Here is a 10,168-nt window from a genome sequence, read left to right as displayed (position 1 = left end):
GAAGGACAGTTTGGAGTAAAAGCACACAATGCACCAATTTAGAGCTGGTGGGAGGTGTCAGACGAACTTTTCAGACGAACACCGGAGCCTCTGCATGTATTAAGTCCTTCAGAACACCTTGAAGGTTGTTGATGGACTGAGGACTGAATCTTACTCTCCAGTGGCTACTGAGGAGCTAGCTGCTGGAAATTAGGCACTACTGACTTGCAGGAAACTGGAGCTAGCCTTGTAGAAGCAGGTGATGCTCTGTCAGTGTCGATCTCCACAATCATCTAGTCCTTTGGAGTTTGCCGCTTTTTTTTTTTTCCCATGTTAGCCAGAAACAGTGTGGCTGAATACATTTCAAAACAGGAAAAAGGTCTGACCTTGTGTTACTCAAAAAAAGAGTGGTGTGGTTTGTCTTTTCTATTTATTTTTAATTGCAAAGCTTTGACCATTTTTAATTAAATGTGCTCTGCCTGCCTTGTCCCTACTCCAAGCTAATATGCTCTAAAATGCTTCTCTAGCTTAGTGCAGCTCTTTTAGCTGCTTATTTTGGTAAGCATCTTATTAATTGCCTGCTTGACGTGGGTGGTGGAGCTTCGTCTCCGAGTCTTGCCCTGGACCATCTTTCGACGCCGCACCTCACGACAGAGCTCATAGAAGGCCTCCATAATGTTTCCCTCTCCTGTGCAAGCAGAGCACTCATAAAAAGCACATGCTAGTTCTGTTGCCAGCTTTTCACCTTCCTCTGTGCTGACCTGCCTGGAGTGATCCAAGTCTGCTTTGTTCCCCACCAGGATCAGGGTGACATTTTTTGGTTTTTTAACTTCATCCAACAAGTTCTTAAGTGGCAGCACTTCCTCAAAGCTGACTCTGTCCGTGATGTCGTAAACCAGCACAAAGCCTTCACCCCATCGCACATGTCCTTCTTTCTGAATAGCATCCTCCTGTTTTGAAAAGACAGACACCAGCCTTAGGAATTTGATTTATGAAGATACTGGGTGTTCAGATAGATGTTGGTCCTCCAAAGCCTGCAAAACCATGGACATCTGCTTTACTTCATACTTTACATGCATCACCTTTTTTATCATGTAGCATAGGAGATCTACTTTACCAAGGTGCCATGGCTGCCTGTAGACAGGCTCATAGCAGGTAACTGGAAGAGGATCTCTGTTGAATGACACCCAGCATACAAACTGTGCAGCATGAGCACCTGCAATGGTTTGACAGGAAGGGAGACCTGATTATGACAAAACTGCTCTTCACTTTGGTGGGAATCATTGACTGAAGCTGTCAAGCCTTATCACTTGACTGTAGAAATATACTGTGATTTTGTGCATAATAACAACATATTGTTGGGTTGGCCCTGAATCAAGGAATGAGAACAAAATAATTTTATTCCCAGAGTAAACCCTGACTTGTTTGTTTTTCCACTGTTTGAAAACTCTGAGCAGGGTCCCTTGCAGAAGGGTCTGGATCCAGCATGCTGGGTCCAGCAGCAAGATGATGGTGGTAGAGCAGAGGGGGCTTTGCTTAGAAGCAAATCTCTGTCCCCAGAAGTGGATCACACCTGCCACCCACCACACTGCTGCCACCACCGCACTCCCCTTCCCTGCTGTGCATCCAAGTCAAGGTATTGGATAATAGTACATGTACCCACGCACCTGACCAGCTGTATCTAGTATCTCCATGGAAACCACTTCATCATCAATGGTAGCTTGGTGACGATATGTAGACTCTAAAATAAGAATACATTTTGTGAAACGCATTAAAAGAAGGTCATTTTTTTTACCTTCCTTACAGCTACCCTAGCACAAGACCTGAGATGTGACATACAGCTTCACTAAATTTTATTTGTTGGAGCTCTTACAGCCATTCTGTACTGACACTCCGACTCCCTTTTCTACAGCAGTGACTCTTTTACCTGTCCCTCTATGGCACAACTCTTTCTTTCTCATGTCTTATACCTGCAAAGGGTTGTGCCTGTGGATGCTGCACTCTGTGTCCAACAAAAGGACAGTTTCCTGTGGCAAAGGCAAGGCTGCAGCCCATTTGTCATGTTTGTTCATAGGGAAGGCTGCCGCCTATGAAACACAAATACCACTACTCTCAAAGTATCTAGCTTAAGGGCCTGTCACTGCATAGTGTCAAGTCTCACAAGATCAAAACCAGTAGGGTTGCAGATCAGGGAACCTTACCACTAAGCTCAGGCCTTACACTGTGATAAAATTACAGAACAGTTAGCTATTTTAGAAATGTCCCTTTGAAACATGCTGAAATCATCACATTCCCCTCTTCTAGCAAGGGCTCAAGCAGTGATTTCCCTGTTTGATTTTTAAGGATAACCATGGGCATTAAGCATTCACACTATGCTACAGGAAAAAAAGGAACCTATTTACTGTGTCCCAGGTTCTGGAACCAGGCAACTAATCAGAAAGCTAATGACAAAAGGGTTTGTTTTTATCTTAATGCTCTGATGTTAAATTTGATAGCATTTGACCTAAAACTTGGAAAATTATCTGTGCTAACATTCAAATTTATTAGTGTTGCTAGCTCACAGATGTCCTATATCAAAAGGCAAATGCACATGCAGTAAAACTGTGGCCAGTGACTTTGAATGCTTTGCACTGTCAGAGACACAATTCTTTTATTTGGTGCAAATCTCCTCAATAGGAATGAAGGATATCTTTAAGGAAACATATTTCTTTAATTTGAACTTCTGAACGGGCTCATGTTTGGTGAATGCCTTAAGTATATGACAATACTTAAGAATGTCACTCCTTCAAAATTATGAATGTTTCAATGCTGTCAGTGCTGCACACACTCTACTGACAAATCAAAAATGTCACTTCCCTCCTGTGCCACCTTAATTGCTTTAAGTAGCACAGCTGCCTCTAATAGGGACAAATGGTCAATTTAATTAGGCAGATGGCAAACAATCTTGCTGTAGGGTTTCAGGCTGTGAAGACTAGGTTTTTTTAGAGGCTGTAAATATGTCTTCTATTTAGTATTGCAAGGCTGTTGAAGGAGTTAGAGTCCTAATTTTGTGGTTCTTAGGCTGTATCTACACAGCAGAGTAGGATATATCTACATTTCTCAGTGGTATGTCTTATATGTCCCTTCTGTACGCTCTCCTAGCTGCAGTAATTCCCGCAGGGAAATGCAGAAAAGGTAAAGGTCTAGTTCGGTGTGGAAGCTGTAGTGATGCACCTTCAGTTATTTCAGTGGCTAAAATGTTCAGTGCTAGGTTGGGATTCCCTGTGCAACACTCCAAGATCATTTAGGAACTTATGCTTTGTTTTGTGGGGGGACAGTGCTGTGGAGATGGTGCTCTGAGTAATGTGACATTAGCTGCTTACTTGTTTAGGCCTTGTAATGCTTAAATGCCTTCAGCCATCTGGCCATGCTTGACAAGTAGCTGTTGAAAACTGGTCCACATATGTTGAGAAAGTACTTATTCAACCATGTTTGCAGCACATCTGTGAAACGTTCTTAGGAGGCAGAGTTCAGTAGCCCATACAGCTCTTCTCCCATGAAATGGGAGAATAAATCTCAAGGAGTGGGCTTGTGCTCACTGAAGAAAAGCAGCATGATTCTTAAATGATACATGAATTCTCAAAATAGGACTCTAGCGACACTTTATGTTGAAAGTTCAACTCACTTTGGCTGCTCACATTGGGGTGGAATTTGATCATGAATGAGTAGTACTTATTTGGTTCAGATTAGTGTAAATTTATTTTAGTAAATGTGTGTCTGTTCCTGTGCTTTGGAATGTGTGGTAGCTGGGTGAATTTTAATGAGTGTAAACCAGCTGGATGTTTAAAGCATTTTTTAGTGTAGTCACAGACATGGCTTCAAAGGAGCAGAAACATCTGAAGAATCTGGTTGTCTTGGAAGTTACAGTCCCTGAAGCTTTGATTTCTAGTCTGTTCATATCGATCCCATGGTACTCCACAAATGCACTGCCTTGCTTTAGGATTTATTAATATAATTTTCCCTGTGTCATTTTTTTTTTTTTTGAGACATGCAGCTAGAGAGAAATTAGATGACTTGAGATACCTGCTGGAACCCTAACTGGAACAATTAACAACACAGGCGTCTGTGTCTCAGTTAAACAGCCTTGACTCCTATTAGGGTTGATAAAGTAAAATATGTACTTGATGTATCTTGTCTGATCTCTCTCTTGGGATAAATAACACCTCAAAACATGCAGAAGTCCAAAACTGGTCAGATAAATCCAGGATGCAAATGTCTTATCATCATCAGGTAGAAAAAGCAAAGTGTGACACTGTACCGGTGGCTCCCAAGATGACTACAGGCAACTTTCTGAGCTTCAGATTGTCATTTGCAGCAGGTGATACCTATATAGCTATATGGTTAAAACTTCATAGGGAGAAAAGAAATATCAGAGCTCTGTTTTGCTTGTCATAGACTCAGTGTCAAAACTGGCACCCTCAAAGCAGAGTTAGGGAGCTGTTGCTGCAGGCTGAACTGTGGTGTCTGATGCTGCTAGTACTGTGGAAACAGTCATATTGGGTTGTTTGCTCTGCTTCAGTATAAGTAAGTAAATCTGACCGGTTCTTGTTGGTTTGGGGGTGTGCTATGCTTCTATTCATATTCCAAATAACAAGATCAAAGGTGCTGATGACTGTGGCCTTGAAAGCCGATGCCAGACTTCAGGGTCCCACTTGGTTATAAAGCTGCAATCCCCCAGCACTCTTGCTGTTCAAAGCACTCGGTTCTCACAGTTCTATCGCTTGGAAAACCTAAGTTTACTTCAGACACATTCAGAGCTGTCAAAAAGCCTGAGAAACTTGTCGGTAAGTGGCAGCAGTTTGTTTTTAAATCTACAACATATTGCCACAGTAATTTATTAATGGGAAGTGGATAAAATTTTCAAATTACCAAAGCTGCTGAATAATTATGGAAATAAAGATTTTTGTGGGGGGAAAAAATATTAAAAACCTCTTCTGGGATGCTTTGTGTTGATAAGCATGTTATAAATCTCCCTATTTTTCTGAGCAATATGATTTTTAAAAATGTAGGGAAAAAGACTATTAAACTTCTATAGAGAAAATATTGAAGCCCATGATCTATAGACTGTTCACAGACATGATACTGAGTCACAGCTTAACCACATCACATCCTTGTGCTATGCTTATTGTGACATATCTAATAGAGTTTTGGCCTATTAGACTTAGCTGGTCATTTATCAAATCTATTTGTCCAGGATTATCCTGATCTATTGAGTTGGAATTAGATGATCTTTAAGGTCCATTCTAACCCAAATCATTCTATGATATCTGATCCAGAAGATTAGATTTTCAGAAAAAAAACCCCTATGATCTGAGAACTAATTGCTAGTTCTTGGTTTATATTTGCAGTGATATAAAAAGCTGTATTCAGCACTTGTTTGCTTTGAACAGGAAATATGTATCAGGCGTATGTCACAGTTCTGGAAGGAAATACTTGCACTGAAAGGGTTTATTGCTTTTAGGAAAACACTTGTAGTAGGAGTAGGTAAATCAGCTGAGATGAAGCAATGACATACACCATTTTATATGTAAATTTAAGGAACAGCTGGGTCTCTTTGGTTTGCTTTTAAGTATGGAGGGACATAAACTCTGTTTCCATTCAGAATTTTAGTTCATTTTTGTCAACAAAGGTTAGTAAAATGAGGACATACAAAAATACCCTAAGAAGCTTTGGTGAGGTGGTGGCTTTTAGCCAGCTGGATCCAAGAACTGCAAGAGATCTAGAGAAAGAGCTTTTGTGTAATAATTATTGCTGAGTTTCCACACCAAAAAACTTCAGCTAATGGGCAACAACTTTAACTTATGGTTAAAGTCTTGTTGGATGGCAATGCAGCAGTATGTTTAAAAGACTAAAATTTCCCATAATTATTTCTGATTACATAATAAAGGTTCCTGGTCTTTGTCTTTTTAAAATAAACTTTCTGTTCATTTAGACTCCTGCAGTCTTTGCCATCTATCAGGATGGCATCTGTCCATCACATTTGAGAACGCTGACTTTGACAGCTGATTGGGAAAGAAATTCACCTCCATTACTAACCCTGGTGCTGTTTGACATATTCTCCAGAGCCTTCCTTGAGCCTGCGTTTGTGAAATCTGTCCGGCTCTGCATTTCCTTGCTGCTTCAGAACTTCTGACATTTTAGAAAGCCCCTCTAAGTTCAGTGTACCTTCCTGACTCAGAAAGTCTCTCCTGTCTTCTTCCTTCCCCCACTCTAGCTCTTCTCAAAACTCAACTGAATGTATTTTTCTTGCCTGCATCTGGCTGTTACTCCATCCATTACTTAACTTATAGGAGGGTTTTTATTTTCCAACCATCAGTGGTTTTACAGTAAGCACAGTACTAGCCTTGTGTTTTTAGTACATATTTCTAATGCTAATACAGTGTATCCCCACATGACTCTATTAAATGACAGTACAGACCCCAAAATAAACACATTTGAAGGTATTATTTATCAGTAATACCATCAAATGATATGTCATGCATCGATATTGCAACCATTATTATCACATGTAAAAGCAGAAAAAGTAGTAAAAAGAAAGTTACTAAAAGGAAACTGACAGCTCTGATAATTGGACTTGGACTCTTCAATGTTGTGTTTCTGCATGTGTAACACGAAGGGTCAGGAAATAGAAAAGGAGAAGTTCCAGGAGGTTGTACCAGTACCTGATATGTGCTTTATATGTACAACTGTCATACTACATGAACAGTCATGTAAATTTAAACCAAAACGTGTATGAAAGAAGGTGTCTGCAGTGATATTTAATTCAACTCTAGGGACTCTGGCCTGCCTTGCATGCAGTCTGCTGTTGTGAATGCTGCTTTTGAAATTGGTATAGTGATGTACAAAGGAGTTTCTTTTCTAACTTCATTTTGACTCTTTTGGCTGCCCTCTACAAGGCTACATTTGCTGTAAGCTGAGCACAAAAAAAGTCATGTGGGAGGCACTGAAGGCAGTGTTTTAGCCTGCTGAGCTCCTTCTAGTTACCATTTTTATAGTCCAAGACAAAGTTCTCAAATATTTCTGTCCTGTATAAACCCAGGTTGGGCAGAGGGTAGAGACCCTATATAATGCCCCTAAGGAGGCAGAGGACAGAGGAGCCAGTCTATGTTCTGGGCAGTCAGCAGGCATGTGCCTGGATGCGGGGCTGTCTCTGGTCCATGCAGACAGGCAAAGGCTATTAGTAGGTGACCTCAGAAGAAGCTTCAGGTGCTGTGGGGGACTCACAGGGGACAAAGGATGCTCTATGGAGCACAGGGACACATGCAAAGAAAACCGTTACTGCAGTATGAAATATGGAGAACAAATTCAGAAGTAATGGGCTTCCTTAGGTCTGCTGCTTAGTGAGCAGCTTGTTTTTTACCACGTTTTCTTTTTAATGAAGTGGGAAGGTAATAAATGGCTAGTGCATACATAGCCTCACTAGACTCTTGAGTTCTCATCTTGGTATGAAAGGATCTGTTGCATTTAGGTAGAACATGTGGGAGGTATAAAACTAGTCTACAGAAAACCATTTTTTCTTGGTGTGTTGATGCTTTCAATAAATAACATTTTGGCCTCCAAATAGAAATCCTAGAATACAGTTTTCTTTAAGATACTTCTAAAAATAATGGAATGGCTGTCGGTCTGTTTGCTTCTGCTACATATGGTATTTCTCCTGTGTGAGAAGACTGGGTTTCTTTTGAGGAGAAAGGGAGTGGTGTTATGTTTTCTTTCCTATAGATTCTGTCCTCATCTAGCTTTTCCTGAGATAGGCAGAGAAAGTGTGTACAGATATCTGGGAACTGGATTCATTAAGGCATGCTAAAACAATTGCTAAAACAAAACCAACAACGCTGGAGAAGTCATAACTAGTAGGGAGTAAGCTTTAAGGCTTTAACTGTTTTTTCCATTTTCTGATTTAACTTGCTTAACAACACTAAGCAGAGGCAATAGTTCCTAGTATGAATTATGTGCATGACAAGTTTAAGTCTAAATAAACCATGTTTTGCTACACTTTTTTATTTGATTGTGGCAAGAAGTCTTTGTTAGCAAAGCTGCGAGTTTCACCTTATTTCTGCCAATAAAAATGAAAATTAACCAGTGAGACTTTTCTCACACCTAAAACAAGCAAAACAAAAGCCTGCTTTCCTGAAGGTGCAAAAGCAAGCACTGGAAACTTCTGCTCATCTGGAGAACATTTCAGAACTGATGAGCAAGAAAAATAGGGGCAAAATATTTTGCAGCTGTAGCTACAGCAAGAACAGCCACTGTCATTCATGATTTTTGCTGTCTGTCGAGCTACCACAAAAAGGCAATATTTTTATTAGTGGCATCAGGACTATCGTCATCTTGAGACTCATATGAAAGAAAACAAACCATATTTTCAGATAACTGCTTCCCATGTTATTTTAAGCATCTTCCTTTGCTGCTCTCAATCACAATTTTGTCATTTCAAGTCTTTGTTGAGCAATTTATAAACTGTGTTTGGGGGTTTAAGGTGCTCTAGGCCTTACCAGTCCATTTCCTTACAAACGCCTCAGAGAAATCAGGAATACTTTCAGGGATCATTGCAATAATACATTCACTATAAATTCCTACTGCTAAGGAGTATAGTAAAAACAATATAATGTATTAAATATATATCAAATTAAGTAATGTTTCTACTGTTCTGAAGTCAGAAAAATAGGAGCCCAGAAAGATGACTTGGAAGGCACAATCTGGACTATTGAGAACTGAATCCCCTCAGCACTGAGGCAGAAGGAGTGAGTAATTTTGTTAATAAAAAATGAGGATACTAATAGCTAGAGTCTGGCTTGAAAAGAATATATTTTCCAGCAATTAAGCATCTACACATTTGTCATGGTGCTCCCTGAAACACACGTTGGCAGTAATTCCTCCTAGCCCCAAATGGTTGGTTACCATTACATTTCTCTTTGGCTGAAAGCCCATACTGGACCACATGTTATTCCTAGCTTGTGCTTGGATAAGCTGCAGTTGTCAACATGGGTGTTTGGATGAAATATGCAGAAGGCAGAGTTTTGCAAGATGATGGCAGAACTTGCTCATCTTTTACTCACTATGGAAAATGGTTATTTTTAATCACGAGCACATCAACAATCTGCTCCTGTTATGCAGCAGGAGCGAGAGAGGGCTCAGGGGGGAGGCTTCCCCAGGCTGCCTTCCTCCTGGGGCTGCTGCTCTGCCAACTTTTACACCCTAAGAGCTGAAGGGACTATCAGTTAATGATTTATTAACACATTTTAGTATGGGCCCCTTTGTTAAAAGTTCTGTTTGCTGTCTGGGCAGTTTCTCTCTCAGCTGTGCTGCTGGGAGTTAATATTTTTATGGTAGAGGCAGGCAGTAAACCTTCATGAGTGTTAAGACAAACTTGCTGAGTGAACCACAAGTAGTCAAGAAAACTAGAAATCTACAATATATAAAAAGACATGTGTTTCTTCAAGTTGTGATCTGCAGCGGGGAAAGCAATTCTGGGGATGAAGAGTCTGTATTGAGACAGTATTCCAGCTGTCCAGACAATGTGTTAGCTGAATAAACCAGAAAGCAAAGACAGTCCTTGAGAACTGTATTTGGATCTGAGCTCTTTTTCATGGCTTCACTGGCACAAAATTGCCCCAGATAGTTCTTGCATCTTCTCTTGCTAGAGTAAATTATTGTTAGCAAGGTCTTGGCTCCCACTACTAAGCTTTTCTGGTTTTCAACCATTTTGACGAAAGCTAGTTTGGATATATTCCCACTCTGCTCTGTTGTCTATGTTGTTTGCATAGATCTGTGTTTATCATGTGCAGAAAAGAAATTCAGGTTAGCAATATTTGCTAGTGTTGTAATGTTAATTATATTATGATTGGTATCTGCAAACTTCCCTTATGGTCCCTGAATACCATTTTGTTAACAGAACCTCCAGCTACAGATGTGGTTCCATAGGCAAAACTACCTTTCTAATGTAAAAATAATCTTCCTTGAAACAAGCTTTCCAATGGGAAAAGCCTTCTTGCCAATGTAAACAATATCTCCACAAAGTGATTTCTGCTGTTCTTGACACAGCAGTGAAATTGAAGTCTTGAGTTGGTCTATAGGAGATGAAGTAATCTGCTGTGAGATAATTCAGGGCACTAACAGAGTTTTCTCCCTCCCTCCCTCCCTCCCTCCCTCC

The 10,168-nt window shown here is 40.3% G+C and overlaps 1 protein-coding gene across 1 annotated transcript in view; it reads right to left on the bottom strand.

Annotated features, from left to right (window-relative positions):
• Positions 1-308: 308 nt before the first annotated feature.
• RERG (RAS like estrogen regulated growth inhibitor) overlaps positions 309-10,168 on the bottom strand; it is a 105,182-nt gene continuing 95,322 nt past the window's right edge. The window contains exons 3-4 of the mRNA XM_026868330.1: positions 1,647-1,720; positions 309-929 (exon numbers count right to left, since the gene is read on the bottom strand). Of these exons, the coding sequence (XP_026724131.1) occupies positions 522-929; positions 1,647-1,720 (482 nt within the window). The 3' untranslated portion in view covers positions 309-521. The remainder of the gene's footprint in view (positions 930-1,646; positions 1,721-10,168) is intronic.

Source organism: Athene cunicularia, assembly GCF_003259725.1.
Source record: "Athene cunicularia isolate RWA chromosome 1 unlocalized genomic scaffold, athCun1 chr1_part2, whole genome shotgun sequence".
In the NCBI taxonomy this organism is placed as follows: domain Eukaryota; kingdom Metazoa; phylum Chordata; class Aves; order Strigiformes; family Strigidae; genus Athene; species Athene cunicularia.
Note: the sequence above shows the minus strand (reverse complement) of the source record. Positions and strands in the feature narration are given on the sequence as shown.